Here is a 20898-nt window from a genome sequence, read left to right as displayed (position 1 = left end):
GAAAAAGAACAGTGGACATCAATGTTTTGCTGTCTTATAACTCATCAGCTCTGTACACTCAACTCCTCACAGATAAAATTGCAGATAGTGTGAAGTCTATTTGCTGATGTGCTATGACATATCAAAAGTGAAACAATTAAATTTTGAATTAAAAGTAGTTCTAATAATGTAAACATTATCAATGTCACATATATAGTGTATGTGCTTTGTTTATATGCCCTTTGGCTATTAGATAGCATCCTGGAAAATGCCACTTTTTGTCACCAGGTGCTCAAATCTACTGAATACCTCAGACCATTTCAAACAACTTGTTCTGGACAAACAAGAACAGTAGATATTGCTATTTCACTGTCTGACAGCTCATCAGCACCAAAATGTCAATATCCACAGTTTTTGTTCATCTGGAGTGAGTTGTCTTGCCTAGTGTGAGATATTCATTGTTTTTGGACACTCAGCATCAAGAATGAACATTTCCCTGGATGTTATCTTGCAGCTACTGGACATATAACTGATAGGTGAACAGGTGACTGGCAAGTTTCCTGAAGTTAATATTGCAGATCATAGGATCATTTGTGTTACAGAACTCCAGCAGCCTGGTTTCCCCCTCAGTACGAAAACCAAATCCATTGCCACCATGCATGCCATCAAAGCCACCTGAATGTTGTCCAACATGCCCATTTAAGTTCCCAGCCACAAAGGGAAGGTCCCTGATATTTGTTGACAAGGTAGTCTGCAAAAGGATGTCACAAAATCAGTCTTTCTGTTCATCATGTAGTCCTGGCTGAGGGGCATAAGCCAGATAATGGTTGCTGTTCCATGTTGCAACTACCTTATCAAACCATTTCTCAGCAAGAAGTGTGCCCATGCCCCAACTCCATCACTGTTCCCTATCTAGAAGATTTTATATCTCTACTCTTTGCTTGTGAGGACTGGACATGCATTTAAATTATAAATAAAAAATTAGAAATAATAAATTGAAGTCGGTTGGCAGAAGACATGGATAAAATTCAGTATAGTATGGGGCTGTTTGAAACTATTGAAGAGATAAATAGCTCACAAAAAAAGCTGATGATTTTTTTGAAATGACCGTGTATCATTGAATAAAAATTAGGCGGGGAAATATGTTATAAAAGTGGGGTATATGAAAACCAAAGGTCTGCCATATGGGGTTGTTTGGCATTTCATTAGATGTCTGGAAGTTTGTCTGCAGTTATTCAAAAGCTCCATTTTGCAGTTTAAAGCATGTTTATCCTGGAAAAGAAAAAAGTTTTTGCTCAAGCCTAAATGGTATCTCATTGAGGTTCTATAAGACCCATGCCTGTATGAGGCAGCCTTTTCCAAAACAAACCAGTAGATTTTAAACGGTGAATAACCTGCTTCTTTTAAATGCCATGTGTGTTTGGCCAGGCTCATTGCAGTTCTATTTGCCAGGTACTTAAAAGAATTTCTATGTAGGTATAGCCTCGTTTTGAAAGAATTTTCTGTAGAGGCTGTATATATCTTGTATGCACCTGTATTATCCATTTGAACTTTGGCCCTGTAGTCTATGCCTTTGATTAGATGTTTTTTGCAGATTGGTGGAATTGCCAGTTTTGGGCAAGATGTAGTATTTGTTCTGGATCTTTGTATTCTGAGTTCTTTGCTAGCAAATTTAATCTGTCACCCAGTTTAACACCACTATCTGATCCCTGGGAAACTGCAAGCATTCAGGCCAGATAGTGCTTTTCTCTTTTTGATTAAGCATTTTTAAAAATATAGAAGAAAAGACCTTTGATCATAGAACTGAATGATTAAATCAGACCTGTGGTAAACAACACCAAGATATTGCCACCTTCTTGTTTACAGTGTGTATACAATAAATATTATGCATAAATATGAAAAAAAATTGTTGAATTTTTTTAAATTTTTGTTTCAAAGAGATGTGTGTAAGCTAAATGTATTCTTTGGATGATTCTGTTCACTGATAAAATATTTTAAATTTTCTAGGTATTAAAAGGTGACCTCAAACCAGCTATTGAGACACATGAAATGCTCTATCAAGTAATAAAACGCCATAATTTCCTGCCAGAGGTAGTGATGACATATACATTTTCTTTCAATTTACTTTTTTACTTTCAGGAGAAAATGATCACCAGACAGGTGCCTACAGAATACAGTGAACAAATTGAGCAGTTTATCATATAATGTGACTTTGGTCATCTTTCAATTAAAATTAAAAATCCAGAAACGAATCTGCTGTAGAATCAATCAGTGATAGAACAATAACAGCTATAATATATACTTCTTCTATATCCTAAAGTTCAAATGCTGAATTCTTTACAGATTATCTTGTTGACAACTGTAGTGAGTAAAGAACAAACAAAATCATTCTCGTGACATTATATTCTCTTTATTCCACATCACCTTTAAAATGGTTGTGAAATAAATCAAATATTGAATCTTTCAAACAGTCTCTTTCTGACAATGAGGAAAGTTCAACAAACTATACAAAACAACATAAAAAAATAAAGGAAATGGCAGACGTTACAATCTGAGAAAATTGAGAAGTTACAGACAGATCCAGCACACGAAGAAAATTTCTGATTGTGCACCCAGTAGGACATGTATAGCTCTTAAGTGAATTAAAAATTATCAGAAGTGATACTTGTAGAAACAACCAATGGCAAGTGTAGATTATATGAAATGTGTAAAGCCAGCCAACTTATGTAGACAAGTTGGTTTACGTAATTCTATTTTGAATTCTAAACTCAAAGATTTCATCAAAGATCAGATTTTATACATGAAGATGGACTTGTTGCAAAATTCAAGAAAATGAAAAGATTATCATCACAAATTTGATATGTGATATGCAAAATCCACTACATTGAACTAGATAATACAGATGTGAATATTGAGCAGTATATTCCTAATATTTTGAGATGCTTTCAAGTGTCATAAATTTGGCTATTAAAAGAGTCTATTTAGAATATCATGTATGCTTTGATGGAGTTTTAATTGCTAAATCTACAAGGTAAAGTAAACTTATTGGCTAGTAAAATATCATGTTGGCAATGACCATAAATCTAAAAGAATGTTTTGTACTGCAAAATTATAACTAATTGAAAAAAGAAATTCTATGTTTGCAAATTGGATATTACCTACAAATTATTTTGTTATATTACGGGTTTCTGTTGAAATACAAATATTGCCTGGGTAATGGAATAGGATTGCAAACCTGCTAAATTTATATTATTGTCATCATCAAAGCCAACATGAAGATCATCTGTAAGCAATTATTAGTGTTGAATAAAAATTTCTTTACCATCCCCAAAGATATAAAATTTACTGGAACTCTAGCCTCAAATAATGCAAGCCCTTCTACTTTTAAGGACAATTCTATGAAAATATAATATTACAAAGCATTTAAGCAAGTAATGATGAAAAAGTCTCAGAATAGAAATCTGATAAGAAACAATTTCAACTATACTAATGAAGTAATTTACTGTAATTATGGAATTGATCATTTTTGACATTTACATATTGCCTTATGTAAATATGCAAAACAAAAAAACAAGTCATACACAACTGTCTCTGTTTCAAATCAGTTAAACCCCTGTTTCTGAGTTCCTGAGGCACACAAGTCCCATTGTTGCAGCAATGTGTTGAACAGTGTAGAGAACTGTTTGTGTTTTAGTCTTACTAGACCTCCTCAGTAAAACTTAGCCTTTACCTTTTTTTTTTTTAACATAATACAACAAATTTAGTCAGTCCAGTATAAAATATTTTAAAACTGGATAAGTATTATTTATCTCGGTACATGTCAAATAATATAAACTAGAGTTGCACCAATTAATTGGTTGGTAATCAATAATCAACCATATCACCCATTTTGCCAATTAATCAGTATCAGCTCTCTGGCTGATTAATTGGTTTGGGTGATCAGCTATTTTTGTCTTTTATTCTTAATAATAATTGCTGGAGCAAAAATGTCACTGGTCTGAGAGAAATTTTGCAAGCATATTGGATTGAGCATGTAGAATTACATGTTGAATCTAGTATATGAATAATATTTATTTCCTAGGACATGCAATCTAAGTCCCTCAGTACAATCTAACTCTATTCTCAGTGCTTGAATGTGGTCATCTACTCAGAAGAAAATTACTTGAGACTTCCTTGGAATCCTATGGGTAAAAGTGGGTATCAAAGTAGAAAAGGCACCTTCCTACCCTCTTGAGAGAATATCTGTTTAATTGATTTAAAGATTATAAAGATTCTGATTATGTGCTTATTAGAGATATTCAAAAATTTTCAATTCATAATGATTCTTATTATCTTAAACTTCTTAAACAAAATTCAGCAGTGTTCTTACTAACCAAGCTAGCAAGTCCATTACTCTTGGGGATCCAGCTTATATGAATCCACTTTACCGACCAGCTTTGTCACAAGTCCTGACTTTATGACTTGTGTACAAGAGAATGAAGAGTTTTCATAGCTAATAACTAATATATGGGAGTCGAACAAAATAATAGAAACACATAGCATCATAATTTTGAAATATCTATAAAACCATCAAAAGCTTGTTTATTTTTATGTTTTTTTGATTTATTATTAGTGTTGCTTAATATGTTTTGCTAAAATTACTGTTTCTTTTCAGATATCATCAGAAAAACATAATTAAACTGACAGATCTATCAGACTTTCAAAGAGATCAAATTGTTGATGCTTGTATGGCAGGCGCTAGTGTAACAAAAATAACCAAAATGTTTGGTGTATCAAGACGTACTGTCTCAAAAGTAATAACAGCCTTTGAGAAAGAGGGAAAAACCTCCTCGTCGAAACAAAACTCTGGAAGAAAATCAAAACTTTCAGATAGGGACTGTTGAACTCTTACGTGAATTGTTAGAAAGTACATCTCCCAAAATTACTACAGAGCTTAATGACCACCTCGAAAACCCAGATTCCACAAAAATTGTTCGCAGGGAGCTGCACAAAGCCAGATTTCACAGGAGGGCTGTAATCAGAAAACCACTACTTTCAAAAATAACCATTGCAAAGTTATTGGTCTCTAGAGCAGTGGAAGAATGTTATTTTCTCAGACAAGTCATCCTTTACCTTATTTCCAACCACCAGCCGAGTATACGTGTGGAGCCAAAAGAAGTATTTGACTAAGACTGTCTTCTTCCAACTATTAAACATGGGGGAGGATCTGTAATGATCATGGGGTGGAGGGGGGGCGATATCTTGGAAATCCACCGGCCCAATGGTTTCCCTTCATGGCAGAATTAATAGTCAAGACTATATAAGCATTTTATCTGATCAAATTCATCCTCTGTTTGCAGAAGTTTCCAGAGGAAAACGCAATCTCTCAGGATGGTAATGCACCAATTCACACAGCTGAAATTGTTACTAAATGGCACAGGAACATTCTAGTGAAGTTGAACATCTTATCTGTCCACCTCAGTCCCTAGATCTCAATATTATTGAACATTTATGGTGCATTTTAGAAAAACGAGTAAGGAGTCAATATCCTCCACCATCATCACTACAAGAAGTGGAGACTGTTTTAGCTGAAGAATGGACAAAAATTCCTTTGGAAACAATTCAAACTTTGTACAAGCACATACCTCATAGAATTCAAGCTGTAATTACTGTAAAAGGTGGTCCAACCCCATATTAAAATATATTTGTTTGAAATTTTAAGGTGTTTCCATTATTTTGTCCAACCCCTATATCTCTAGCTATGCTAAATGTTGCCTTCTATGCATTTTTGGTTTATTGAATTTCTTTTTTACTTTTGATTTAATGCTAAATCTACACATGTCAGTGTTACAGTCACACAATAGTTAAAAAAGATGGAAACCTATGTATAGATACAGAATGTGTAATTTATTGTGCATAAAAAGTTGTGCAGATGATTGATTCAGTTCATTGGTAATGAAAGTATAAAGTACTGTAAAATCAGCTTAATTCTGTCATTATATACATTAATTCTGTCATCAAATAGTAGCTCCATAATTGTAATCAATTGAGAAATATATCATCTTCAATTAATTACAATACACATTTTCATATCATAAATATATAATTACATTATGAATAGTCAGTGGCTAATTAATTGGTATTGGCCAATAAACCAAGATTGATTAATCATAATCAGCAACTTTGCTTATGATTTACCCTTAGTATAAACTATACCTTTTATTTGCTGATTGAGAACATTATTATGTAGGGCACTAGATTCCATATAGGGAAATAGGGAAGTAATAAATAGTTATTTTTGCTCTCATGTTAAGGGTATAACTCTTCAGTTAGAATTAATTCTGTTAATGAAGAGTTACATGTCCAGATAGCTATTTACTAATTTTCAAACTTATTTTGTGTGCAAATAATTCTGAAGCTCTGTAAGAATTAAATCTATATTACCATGGGGGTTGCTTTATACTGGTGCTTTGGTTGTGATGATGCAGTAAATCTAGTAAAGAGTGATATTTAGAAAGAATCTGAAATGACAGAAAAAATTGCAATTGGAAATTTTGAGCAGTAGCCTTGTGCAGCAGGTTAAAAATAATGCAGTTCACAAAGTTCTATGCAATTATTGACATAAAATTTGAAGTACCATAGAATATATTCAAGGATTATAAAGTTAGTTTAGAAACCCTAATTTTGAAACTTTAATAAAAATTTAACTACCTTTGATGTAACTGTAATTTGGAAAGTAACATTTTGTTACGGTTAATTAATTTCATCCTAATAATTATTCCAGATTTACATCACTGTTTTTTTTTTACCTTTTTGCAAAGGCTTTCACTACAGATTTCAGAATTCATTGGGGCCAACATCCCCTCAGGCCTGAATTTGTTGAATCAACATATTTTTTGTATAAGGTAAATTTTTGGTTGAATTACTAACATTTCCTCATTTGTTGTAACTTTAAAGAAAATTATTTTTGTTTAAAAAATTAATTTATGTATACAGATTTCCAAATATTTCTAAGGTTTGTTGTTGGTTTTAGATTTTGTTGTATATTTAAGAAGTTGGATTAAACACCAGGTAGCTAGAGCAGATGTCTTTTAGTATTTTTGTTTTCGCTCAAATTTTATCAAGTTCACCTTTGCTTCACATTGTTCATGAATAAAAATGTTATTAATTACTGGGGTTAAGAGAATTTACTTCAACTCCCAACTTACAAATGGTAATCTAGCTGCTAAACATCTAGACTGTCCTTCATCATCACCATCTGTTTCCACTTTTTCCATGCTGATCGGATGATTCTTTGTTGAGGCAGTATTTTACAGTTGGATACCCTTCCTATTGCGAACCTTAGTTTCCAAGTAAGGTACTTATTCCCCTGGTCTTTGCACAAAAATCACAGAACAATAAGATGTCTCTAGGTATAAACATTGGCTCTACCTAAATGGTAACATTGTTTCACTCTTTAGGTATGTAAATAATGTCGAGACAGATGAAAAGACACAATCACATACACACCCAAACACATGCACATGCTTTCACGCTCATTCACTCATATATGTATACACACACTCACAAGATGGTTTTCTTTACAGTTTCCATATGTATCAGTTTCACTGACAAGACTTTGGTCAGACCGGGGCTATAGTAGAAGACACTTACCCATAATATCAAACACTAGGAACCACTTCAGATCATCTAGTTACAAAATGAACTTTTAAATCACACAACTGTGTTTGAGCCAATTCTTTGGAAATACATTAAGTAATGGGTTCAAATAAATGTTGATAAATTTTCTACCCATTGCTCCATTGTAAATGGTTAAAAAATGTCATTATTTCACATATTTTACCAATTAATTTTCCAAATCCAGTTATCATGTAACTAATTTTTATTACAGGCTACAAATGACTTCCATTATTTAGAAGTTGGTAAAAAAGTGGTACAGAATCTTAACAAACATGCTAGAGTTGCATGTGGCTTTGCCTCTATTAAAGATGTTTCAGTTGGCAGTCATGAAGATCAGTAAGTTTGTTAACAATTCTACCGTTTTTTGCTGTCTTTTTTGTTAGTATATTTCTAATTGAAATACAAGCTCGTATGTGTTTAAATTAACTTTTAAAATAATTAGTAATTCAGTTTGATTTTCTAAAGCAACTGTATTTTTAGTTTAATAATAAATTTTCAAACTCAACAAAAGATTCTAATTTTTGTGTCAAAACTAATTGCAGGTAAAATCAGTGAAATGTAAAGTTATTAACATTTGATTTTAATATCACTATATAAAATGAGTCATTAATCAATATTATATTGTATGAAAAATGCAAGCAAGAGAAATAATATTCTTAAGGTTATAAATCTGGAAAAGTACAGGACAAGTTATTACACTTGGAAAAGTTCAGGACAAGTTATTACATCTGGTAAAGTACAGAACAAGTTATTACACTTGAAAAAATTCAGAACAAGTTACTACATCTAGTAAATTTCAGAACAAAAAATTTTTTTACTTAAAATATAGCAGCTAAGGATAAAATTTCAAATAAAATATTTAAATTTAGAAAATGTTAGCTTTTATTAAAACTAAAAATTTTATTACAAGTTATTACTTGTATTTGTTATTACTTGTTACTTTTATTAAAAATTAAAAATCACTCAAATAAAATATTTTATCCTTAGCTGCAATATTTTAAGTAAGAATATTCTTGCTTTGTACTTTACCAGATGTAATAACTTTCCCTGAACTTTTCCAAGTGTAATAACTTGTCTTGTACTTATCCAGATTTATAATCTTAAGAATATTATTCCTCTTGCTCACATTTTCCATGTAATCCATGTTTTTCCAGGCTATGCTATTATGCTAATTAATAACATGTCAAATGTGTCAACTAGCTGTGTCGTTGATAATTTTTTCCTTACCTCAATGATGCCAGTGACTTATATCAAAAGTTCCCGAGAACTATATTCATAAAAAAGTATAGAACTATATTATCACCATCAAATTTGAGAAACAAAGACTCATAACCTTTTCCTTTTAAAACTTCATTGCATGAGATTGGTACCATGAAATTCCTCGAATTGAGCTCATCATTTAAGCTTAATTAAGATATAGTTTGTTTTTAAAATAAAGTTAATTATACTTAAATCCAATTTTTTGACTTATATTTTTTTCATGATATTTTACCTCACAACTTTTTTGGTACAAATTTTTGTTGCATGGGATCAAAACTATGAAATTCTTCATGCTTTCTTCTATTAGTGAAGCTAAGATAAATATATTTTGCTTTTAAAATAAAAATGTTATTTAGATCTAAACTTGATTGGTGGTGTTACTTACTCTTGTATAATGTTGCTATAAATTTTGATGTAAACTTTTTTTCTTCTGGACCAAATCTCAATTTTTTTAATGCCAAAATGTAGCTAGGGACCAGTCCTCTTCAAAAATGTTAAGAACTGAATTAGTGACAAGCTCTGAAAGATGCTGCATGTGAGTAAATTGCAGCCTTAAGAATATTCAACTACTACTCTAGTTGAATGATAGTTCCCTATTGTCATATTTATGGCAAAAAGGCTCCAATTTCATGTAAAGCAAAAAGGTTCTACTTTCATCTGTTTATTCTTTTATGTTTGCATGCATTTTGCTTTGTGATTAATCTCTGTTGTTATTATATGAAACACTTGAATCAGAATAAACAAAAATAATCAATGGGCTCACCATTTGACCTTGCCTGTGCATGCGCCAAGTAAAAAGCACTAAGTCCACTCTTCTGAGTAGTTGGTGTTAGGAAGGGCATTCAACTGTAAAAATCCTGCCAAAACAGTTACAGAAGTCTGCTGCAGGTATCTGCCTGGCCAGCTCTTGTCAAACCATTCCAGCCTTGCCAGCATGGAAAGTGGATGTTAAACGACAATGATGATGTTGATGATATATACACACACACACACACATATAATGTATTTATGATTATGTACCTATGATAGAAATTGTCATCATAATCATTATTATTATTATTATTATTATTATTATTATTATTATTATTATTATTATTATCATCATCATTACTTCCACCTTAGCAAAGGCAGAAATATTGTTTTCAGTCATCTTTGTTTGGTTGTCCATGGACAAGATATCTCAAGAACTGCTAGATGGATTCAGCTGAAATTAGAATTTGGGATCGATCCGGTGTCAGACAAGGATTCTGGATTATTTCTCCTTTTTATTTTTTTTATTTTTGAGAGTGGTTGGGTTCATTTTAGTATTCTTGTTTGTGAGAGCAGTCGAGTTTATTTCAGATATTTACATTTTAAAAATCATCTTTGGCTAATCATTGAGAGGGCATTAGTGTTGCCTTAGGTTTGCGCTCTCTGAGTGCTCTTATTATTATTGAGTTCAAATTCCACTTAGGTCAACTTTGCCTTTCACCCTTTCAGGGTCAATGAAATAAGTTACACACTAGGGTCAATGTAATCAACTAGTTCTGTACCCTAAAATTTCAGGCCCTATGTCATTATTGGAAGGAATTATTATTTGATGAAGAGAGAGATGATCCCATGACGTGTTCATCGTTTTCTTCTAATCCCATAAATCCTCAACTGACTGCCAACTCTTAATCCCACCTTTTGCTCCTGCTCCCTTGCTTGCTTCCTTTCACATCCTTTCCTTCTGCCCCCCCCCCATACTAACCATCTCCAATCCTTCCTGGCCCACCCTCAGACCAAAACAGTCCTTTATCTCTTCCCACCAATGTGATGTGATGGGTTTAATTCGGTTTTTCTTTTTTTGTATCTCCTTACCTCCCCTCTTTACTGCCTCTTTGATCCCTCTCTCACTTCCTCTATCTGTCTCTAATCTTCTATTGCTATCACCCAGAGGTCTCTGTAACATCAACCTAGGAGTAAAGGGCCACCACCTAATCAACATCTCACTATGTTCCACCCCTCTGATTGCACTTTGTGAAACACTCAAGGAGCTTTGTGCCAGCAGACATTCCAGTTATAGCTATCCTCTCTTTAGGTCAAGCTTTGTATATGTGTATCTCGGACTACATTATCCAATGTGTTCTTCCTTGTTTAGCCCAAGATCAGTCCTGATCCAGCAGACCTATGGTCAAAGATGTTCCAGCTGTGACCACCCTGTCTTAATGCAGATGTAATGTACCTATGGCTACATTGTGTAATGTGTCCTTCCTTGATTTTGTTTAACCCCAGGTCAGTCCCAATCCAGATCAGTGTTCAAGCTTTGACTGTCCTGCCTTTTATTCAGAAACAGTGCATCTTGGACTACATTATCTATCAGGTCGTCCCATAAGTTCTGTCCGATTTTATCGTTTTTAAAATTGAATGAAATTTAATAGTATTTTATAATGTCTAATGGAATTAAAAATTATTTTTATGCATTTCTGTACATTTAAACTAATTAAATATTATTTTACAGATTAAAAGAACTAAAATTTCTTTGATTAAAACCCTTTCTAACATGGAAGTATCCACAGAGCATTTAAGGCACATAATGCTTTATGAGTACAAAAATGGAAACTCTGCAGCCGAAGCAACTCAAAACATGCACTCAGTTTATGGGAAAGAATACTTGAATGAAAGAATTTGCAGAAGTTAGTTTGCAAAATTCAGAAGTGGAGATTTCAGCCTTGAAGATGAAAATCAAACAGGACGTCCAGTTGAATTTGATGATAAGCTCCTTGAGGCATTACTTGAAGCAAATCTTGCATTATCAGTTGAAGAATTGGCAATAAAGCTTAGTTCAAACCATACAACTGTTCATCATCATCTTCAACAACTTGGAAAGGTTCCTAAACTTGGAAAATGGGTGCCTCATGAATTGTCCAAAAGTAACCACAAATCCCAAGATGGCATCTTCTCTTCTCTCCATTCTCGTGAACTCATTTCACCCTTTTTGGATAGACTTGTGACTGGTGACGGAAAATGGATCTTCTATTGAAATGTTAAACGTTGTAAACAGTGGCTTGGTAAAAAGGAAAAAGCTCAACCACAACCGAGAAAGGAACCTCATGGAAAAAAAGTTCTTCTCCCTATCTGGTGGGATTGCAAAGGAGTAATTCACTTTGAATTGTTACCACCTAATGCAACAATCAATGCTCAATTCTACTATCAGCAATTAGAGTGTTTGAATCAAGCTTTGAAGGAAAAAGAACCGCTTTAGTGAATTGAAAAGGAGTGATGTTTCATCAGGACAATGCACGACCCCACACTGCAAAGACCATATCACAGAAGATCGAAGAACTTGGTTGGGAAAAAATTCCTCATCCACCTTACTCTCCCAACCTTGCTCCTTCAGACTACCATTTGTTTCATAGTTTACAGAACCATTTGGGGGACATAACCTTCGCAAGCCAGGAGGAGGTCAAAACTGACATTTCAGAGTTCTTCGCTTTGAAACCAAAAGAATTTTACATTGATGGGATTAAAAAGCTTGTAAATAGATGGAAGGAAGTCATAAATAATCAGGGAAAGTACATTGATGATTAATTCTCAATTAAATGTAACATTTGATCACTTGTTTTCTTTATTCAAAATTCAGGCAGAACTAATTGGATGACCTGATAATAAGTCCTGCCTTGTTGTTGACTACCACAGGTCAGTCCTCATCCAGCAGACCTATGGACAAAGATGTTCCAGCTTTGCCCACCCTGGCTTTTATTTAAACTCAGCTTTGACTACCCTGGCTAATTTTTGGCAGTGTGTGTGTGTATATGTATGTATATATGTGTGTGTGGTTGGTTATAATGGTGATTCTTTGGTGGTGTTCTGTCCTTTGTTTTGGTTACTGTTGTCCTCATTTCTTTTCTACCCCACCCTAAACCTATTCTCTTTTATCACAAATATAAAGCAACAATGGCAACACCAACATGAAGGTCAGCTGATGTTTTGTGGTGGTGGTGGTGGTGGTGGTGGTGGTGGTGGTTAGAAAGAAAATAATTGGTATAGGCTTTGTTTCTGAGGTCTATTGGCATTTGACTATCCTAGACCAACACTTTTCAAATATATAGTCAGAAACTGTCAACATCTGTTGCCTGTGTGTGTATGTGTAAGTGCAGGCATAGCTGTGTGGTAAGAAGTTTACTTCCCAACCATTTGGTTACAGATTCAGTCCCACTCCATGGCACATTGGGCAGGTGTCTTCTACTATAGCCTTGGGCTGACCAAAGCCTTCTGAGTGGATTTGGTAGATAGTAACTGAAAGAAACTTGTCATGTGTGTATGTATATATCTCTGTGTTTGTGCATATGTGCTTTTTTTATGACCCTGTAACTTAGTAGTTAAACAGTAAGTGACCAATAGGATAAGTACTGGGGCCAATTTGTTCATCTAAAGCCCTTCAAGGTTGTGGCGTGAAGGTGCCAGCATGGCCACAGTTCTGTGACTGAAATAAGTAAAATATGCGTGTGTGTCTATATATATTATCACTGTATCAACTAGATTGTTGGATGTTATACACTGCTGGTCGCAATGTGCTTTGTTGCACTGTTATAGCTTTTGGATGAAGCCACCCTGCTTTTGAGGTGGACAGACCAACATTGCCCCAGAATGGAATGCTAGTCCATCACAGGATTATACACTTTACAGCTGAGGGGACTGAAGCAACATGGAATGACATGTTTTATTCAAGAACACAATGCACCACTCGGTCGGGGAATTGAAACCATGACTTTGCATCCATCTGCCTTTACACGCATGTGTGTGTGTGTGTATATATATATATAGTCCAATCTGTGGGGTGGTTGATTTTAGGAAGGGGATCCAGCCAAAAAGCGTGCCAAAACAGACACAGAAGTCTGATGCAGGCTCCTGCCTGGCCACCACCTGTCAAAACACCCAACCTATGTCAGCATGGAAAGCAGACGTTAAATGATGATGATGTATATAGATAGGTAGGTAGGTGTGGGTGTGTGTATAAATGTATTCTTCTGGTGATTTCACCATATAAAAACCGTTAATACAGATATATTTTTTCCTTCTCATCCTTTTCTGTTGAAGAGCATAGGCTTCAAACATCAAAGATTTTTTCCAAGTGTCAAACTAATACACCCGTTTGTTGTTCCCTCACCCATCAGTGGCTTCTGTTTTCCGTACATTTGAATCATGTATATAGGGACAGCCTAATAAATAACACGTGGCATCAAATAAATAGATGTAACAAGTTATTAATTACAGCCAACACAAATATAATAGGTCTTTCCTTAAGATTCCATATATGTAGTATAGGTTTTTTTTTAAATGTTTATGCACAATCTGTTTCTGTGTACCCACCCTTGTTTTCTATAGCAAATAATTGTTATTCAACCTCAAGTAACATCTGTGATCGCAATCACTGAAACTGACTGAAACAAGATATATATGTATATAGATATATATATGCAATTTTAGATAGACTCCCTTTTCATTGCAAAATGCTTATGTGATAAATTTGCCAATTAAAATGTACATGTATATTAATATAGTATTAATATTTTTATGATAAAAATAATAATAATAATTAAATACTACTGCTTTTCTTCTAAACCCATTTAACTATATAGTGCATAAACTTAGTTTGTACAAGGTGTATGCCCAGTGTCCATTTTGAACACATGTTATACCCATCTACCCTCCCCACCACCACCATTTTAATTCATACATTAACATTTTCACCTGGCAACTCATATATTCCTCCTGTGCTGAGTGAGTACATATTTTGATTATACCCTTATACCCTCATGCAAGTGCCTGGATGAGTGTCATATACAATTAAAGGTGCCTTATATATAAATATTTAGACATAATACTTAAACTATCCTATGTAACCACCCTATTCCTCTCTTCCAGGTCAACCTACATTCCCTATTCACATACCCATCTCATCTCGTGTTGGCTCTTGCTCTGGATATTGGATGAAATGGGGGGGAACTGTGATGCATTGTAATTCACTGAGTAAAATATGTATCAAAACTCTATTCTAGCTGGCAAGCATTTGCACAATCTTTTTAGGTGATGACAAAAGTTCCACAACTACCTTTCCCCCACCACTCCCAGGTACTCAGTCTCAGGGCCACTACCATCAATGTTGGCACACTGAAAGGAGGGAGTGGAGAGATTATTAAAATGTTGGAGCAATGCCATGTTGATGTGTGTGGTGTGCAATAAGTAAGATGGAGGGCAGCCTCAGCTTAATTCCTCACAGGTTAGAGACAGAGATTCAAATTCTTCTGGGTCAACAGGAGGGATGGAGTAGGTTGCGTAGGCATACTGTTAGCAGAAAAGTGGGTAGAGAAGGTAATTGAGGTAGTCAGAGTATGTGATAGGGTCATTAAGATGAGACTTATCATACATAAATTAATAGTAGCTTTTATCTCTGCCTATGCTCCTCAGTCTGGGCTGCCTGAGGAGCAGAAGGACCAATTCTAAGAGGCCCTTTTGCAGACTACTTCAGTGACAAATGACAGAGACTTTGTTTTTGTGGCTGGTGACTTCTGTGGATGTGTTGGACAGTCTCCCCATGGATTCCAGGGAGAGCATGAGGGCTATGGTTTTGGACCTAGAAATGAGGAGGGAACAAAACTGTTGGAGTTTTGTAATGCATATGATCTCACGATCTGCAACACTAACTTCAGAAAACCAACCAGCCACCTAATCACTAATCAGTCTGGTGAGCATCTAAGCCAGATGGACTACCTTTTCACCAGGCAACGAGATAGATGGATGCTTAAAAATACAAAGTCTTTCCCAAGTGAAGGTTACTAGTTAGTGACTTCAGAATTAGAGCTAGAAAGACTCTGAGAAATAAACCAATATGGAAAAGAAGACTGTGGAAGCTCAAAGACCCAGCAAACAGACAAAAATTTAAAGATTTCCTAATGGATGCTTCTGACAAAAGAGAGAAAGAGTTGGAGACATATAGCTTAGAGGACAATTAGAAGTTCCTGCAGGACAATCTACTGAGGGCTACAGACAAAATCTGGGGTTAATGCAGAGTCCCAGCTAGACCAAGGGTGACATGGTAGTGGTACAAGGAGGTAGACAGTGCTATAAAAGAAAAAGACTGTCCTAGAATGGCTGGTAAAATAGTGGAAGCAGAGAATGATATCAGGTTGCCAAAAGGGCAGCTAGGTGTCAGGTTTAAATAGCAAAAGGAATAGCTAAAGGTAAGAGATTTACAAATGTTCTACAGCGTGAGGATCAGAGGTGTGGAGTGTTCAGGATTGCAAAGCAGTATATTCAGAGAGAATAGAGATGTAGTGGGTGAGAAATGTGTGTGAATGGATAATGATATGCTTGCCCTTAGTGATTCAGAGAAGAAAGATGCATGGAAGTGTCACTATGAAAGGTTACTAAATGTGGAAAATGAATGGGAGAAGGCAAGTCTACCAAATATTGAACCAATTGAGGAACCAGCCGTCAGAGTTGATAGCAGCATAATAGATAAGGCAATTAAGGATATGAAGACAGGGAAAACCCCTGGACCCTCAGGAATCACTGCTAAGATGATTAAAATTTCCAGTGGTATAGGATACAGCTTAGTCACCCCTATAGTTAATCAGGTTATTCAGGAAGGTCCCATCCCCAGTGACTGATGTAGCATTTTTATAGTTAGCTTCTACAAGGGATGCCTTAGATAGAAACAACTACAGAGGTACTAAACTGCTAGACCAAGTCATGAAAGTTACTGAGAGGGTTATAGCTCAATTGATTAGGAATAGAATTAAACTAGATGAGATGCAGTTTGGTTTTGTACCAGGGAAGAATACCACAGATGCCATCTTCCTACTGAGACAGCTGTAGGAAAAGTACTTGGCCAAAAGTAAGCCATTGTACTTAGCCTTCATCAACCTAGAGAAAGCTTTCAACAGAGTTCCCTGCTCTGTTATATGGTGGTCTCTAAGGAGTGGCTTGTTAGAGCTGTACAAGCCAGGTACAGTGGTAGTGTCAGTAAAGTGATGAATTTAGCATACAGGTAGGGGTTCACCAGGGCTCAGTTCTCAGTCCACTCTTATTCATTATAATCCTCCAGGCCATAGCAGAGGAATTCAAAACTGGTTGCCCGTGGGAACTGCTATATGCTGATGACCTTGCTCTTATTGCAGAATCTTTAGTAGAATTGGAGAGAAAATTCCAGGTATGGAAATGAAACCTGGAATCAAAGGGGCTTAAAGTTAACCTAGCAAAGACCAAAGTTGTTATTAGTAAGAAAGAAGATAAAACTCTCTTTCTACTCAGGATGTAGGAAAGGAGTTGGAAGAAATTCCATTTGCTGCACCCTGTGTAAACTATGGATACATAAGAGGTGCAGTGGAATCGCAGGTAGCTTAACAGATAAAGTAGTCTCTGTATGTGGTAGATGTACCAGAACAATAAGCACTAAGAGCACATGGAACTTTGATTCTCTCAAATGCCCAGGAAGGTCTCTTGAGGTTATAGATAGTTTCTGTTACCTAAGTAACCAAATTACCAATGGTGGAGAATGTTCTAAAAGTATTTTTTCTAGAATAAGAATAGAGTGGGGGAAGTTCAGAGAGCTATTACTTCTGTTGGCAACAAAAGGACTTTCTCTCAGTGTGAAAGGAAGACTGTATGATGCTTGTGTGCGAACAGCTATACTCCATGGTAGTGAAACATGCAGAAGACGTGTAGACTGGAGAGAAATGAAGGTAGTATGCTCTGTTGGATGTGCAACATCAGTGTGTATATACAACAAAGTACAAATGTATTGAGAAAAAAGTTGGGCATAAGAGGAATCAAATGTAGCCTGCAAGAAAGAAGTCTATGTTGGTTTGGACATGTGATGTATATGAATGAGGACAGCTGCATAAAGAAGTGCCAATCACTGAATACTGATGGTACTTGTGGAAATAAAGTGGTGAGGACCAATCTCAGGATATAGGGCCTCATGGAAGAAATGACAATGGACCGAGATGTCTGGCAGTATGAGGTTCTTGAGAAGACCATGTCAGCAAAACTGAGATTTAGAAGCGCTGTGTCTCACTCACACTTAACAACAAAACTTCTCACACACCCTGCCACAACAAACCAAACTAGATTTCTACATCTCTTCTCTTCACATTTCCACTTCATGCACTATGCTTACCTCAGTCCCTGTTCCTGTCTTCATGGCCCTGTTTCTCTGTATCACTGCTATCTGGTATCCCCCATCACTCTATATATACCCAGGTTTTTGTCACTCATTTCCCATTCTCCATTCGCACTCCCTAATCACACTTCTTTCACAATATCCTACCACTTATATTAAGATGCTGGGACCTCAAGAGTATTCCCTGGCACTTGCCACCATCTATATCTCTTTCTTCCTTTACTCGACCATCCCATTTATATTCTGATCCCCATCCCTTGTGAGTATGCCTGGCACTTTGCCACCATCTCTATCCTGCTGTCTCCGACTCTCTCTCCCTTCTCCTGCTCTTCCCTCAGGTTGGGTAACCATGTATCTTTTTTTGCGGCAGCACACCTGTTTCTGTCTCTCTGTCTCACTATAGTCTTTCATCATCCAACACAAGATCACCTCCTCCAATGCCCCCTCCCCTCTCAAAAGATTTTTTCTTGTCTTGTAAGCTACTTGGTGATCTTGTCAGTGCAGGTGTCACTTAAAAAACATCCAGTCCACACTGTAAAGTGGTTGGTGTTTGGAAGGGCATCCAGCTGTAAAAACCTTGTCAAAACTGACCTCACTTTTGCTTGTCCACTCTGCAGAATGGTTGGTGTTAGGAAGGGCAACTAGCTGTAAAAATCCTGCCAAAACAGTTACAGAAGTCTAGTGCAGGTTTCTGCCTGGGTGCCTCCTGTGAAACCGTCCCACCCATGACAGCATGGAAGGCAGACGTTAAATGACAATGATGATGATGATGATATATATATATATATATGATCATGATATATATGTATCATGATGATGATAATGATGATATATATATATATATACCTTGTTTCAGTCAGTTTCAGTGACTGTGACCATGGGTGCTACTCAAGGTTGAATAACAATAATTTGCTACAGGAAACAAGGGTGTGTACACAGAAATAGATGATGAATAAACACTTAAAAAAACCTTATGCTAGATGTATGAAATCTTAAGGAAAGACCTGTTATATTTGTGTTAACATGTAATTAATAACTTGTTGCAGCCATTTATTTGGTGCAACAAATTATTTATTAGACTGTCCCTATGTCTGAGGATTTGTCATGTTCTAATAAGCAAAGAATGTACTCACCTCCACCACCCATGTATTGTACAACCATTCTAAATGACAAATGAAGGTCTTATTTTCTTTCTTTTAAAATCCCATGTCAGTTCAGTCAGCGAGATAGTATTCTGTTTATGCATTAGTGGACATGTTTATATTATACACTTTTAAATGAAGATTATGCGACTCTTATGTAATGAAGGGTTAACACTATTTGTAACAAAGAACTTCTAAATTAAATTTTTCTGAAGGCATTAGTTGTTTAATGGATGTTTGCTAATGGATTCTATACTCACATAGATCAGGGAGGATTCATTGATAGGCTATTGCTATTAGCTTGTGTTCTTATAATTCCTCTAGAGCAGGGGTATCAAACTCAATTGCACAGGGGGAACAAAACTCAAAGTACACTTTTGGTAATGGGCCAAACAGGATAAACATTTATTGAACAGACTAAAACTTTTTGAACATGAACATGTAGTGAGACAGATGGTATATAATTTTATTCCAAAAATAAATTAACTTAAATTACTTTAAATATTTTGCTCTCTCTAAAAATATCTGTTGTCAAAATTATAAAAATTTAAAATAAGAACATGTTGCAAAAAAAAAAAAGAAAATATAAATAAAAAAGTATGCTTTTTAGTGAAAATTAAAATAATAAATCAAAACTTTCAATTTTCTTTATGCAATTTTGTCCCAGCTACATACTTAGTATCTTTTCTTGGCAATGAGTTCATTAATGTTTGGAGTAAGGTTCTGTGTTGTTGAGACTCTCAAGATGGATTGCAGGTGTTCTTCTGTGAGATGACTCCTATGTGATGTTTTATTCGTCTTCATCACAGAGAGCAGCTGCTCACACAGATATGTCCTTCCAAACAAAGTCAGTATTTGAGCTGCATGTAAATGGAGCTGGAGCATTGCTTCAGGTATGAAGCGAGTGAACTGTGTGGGCCACACAGAGTTGTACTTTGCTCTTTTAATGTCCAATTACACTGCAGTTCTGTCAGCTCCATTCAAATCTGTACAGGTGCAGTTTCCACATTGACAGCAAATGGGCTGCAAAGCAGCTCAAAATTATTTTGCTGTGCAAATTCAGTGCGGAGCACACTCAATTTATCAGCAAAGTGTTGCTTTCGGAACACTGTGGCACTGACTTTGTTCAACATTACTTGGCAACAGGTAAAATGAGACAAGTTCAGTTGGTGCATATGTGTCTCCCATAAGCACAGCATGTCACAGATCATGTGATCCCGTCCCTGGAGCTGGAGGTTTAAAACATTGAGATGTGCAGTTACATCAACCAGAAACAAAACTCACATTTCCACTTTTCATCCTGCAGAACTTTGGATTCTTTTCCTTTACTGTCTATGAACTGCCATATCTCTTCAACCAGCTCAAATGCTATATTGAGGACCTTTCCCTGACTGTGGCACCGCACCTGTATGATAAGGCATGTTACCAAACTCTGAATGTATTTCCTGCAGGAAAGACTGAAATTGGCAGTGATTTAACCATTTATCTCGGATAAAGTTTATGGTTTGCATTACAGTGTTCATTACATGTTCCATTTTTAAGGCTTTAGTGCACAGCATTTCCTGGTATATGTTGTCAACACACCAGCACAGTTCTCTTTTTGCATCTTTAAACGTATCCTACCTACTAGTCCACTTTTTCCACAGTGCATCGCCAGTGCTCCACCTGTTGTAAGTCCAACAAATTTGTCCCAAGGCAGTTTCTTGTTGG

General features: G+C 35.6%; 1 protein-coding gene across 2 annotated transcripts in view; it reads left to right on the top strand.

The window, feature by feature from the left end:
• The window catches only part of LOC115210263 (ER degradation-enhancing alpha-mannosidase-like protein 3), a 413751-nt gene that overhangs the window by 223292 nt on the left and 169561 nt on the right, over positions 1–20898 (top strand). For both annotated transcript variants that reach the window (XM_036501986.1, XM_029779124.2), the window contains exons 11-13: positions 1987–2070; positions 6780–6863; positions 7850–7974. In XM_036501986.1, the coding sequence (XP_036357879.1) occupies positions 1987–2070; positions 6780–6863; positions 7850–7974 (293 nt within the window). The remainder of the gene's footprint in view (positions 1–1986; positions 2071–6779; positions 6864–7849; positions 7975–20898) is intronic.

This window comes from Octopus sinensis, linkage group LG1 (assembly GCF_006345805.1).
Source record: "Octopus sinensis linkage group LG1, ASM634580v1, whole genome shotgun sequence".
Classification (NCBI taxonomy): Eukaryota; Metazoa; Mollusca; class Cephalopoda; order Octopoda; family Octopodidae; genus Octopus; species Octopus sinensis.
Note: the sequence above shows the minus strand (reverse complement) of the source record. Positions and strands in the feature narration are given on the sequence as shown.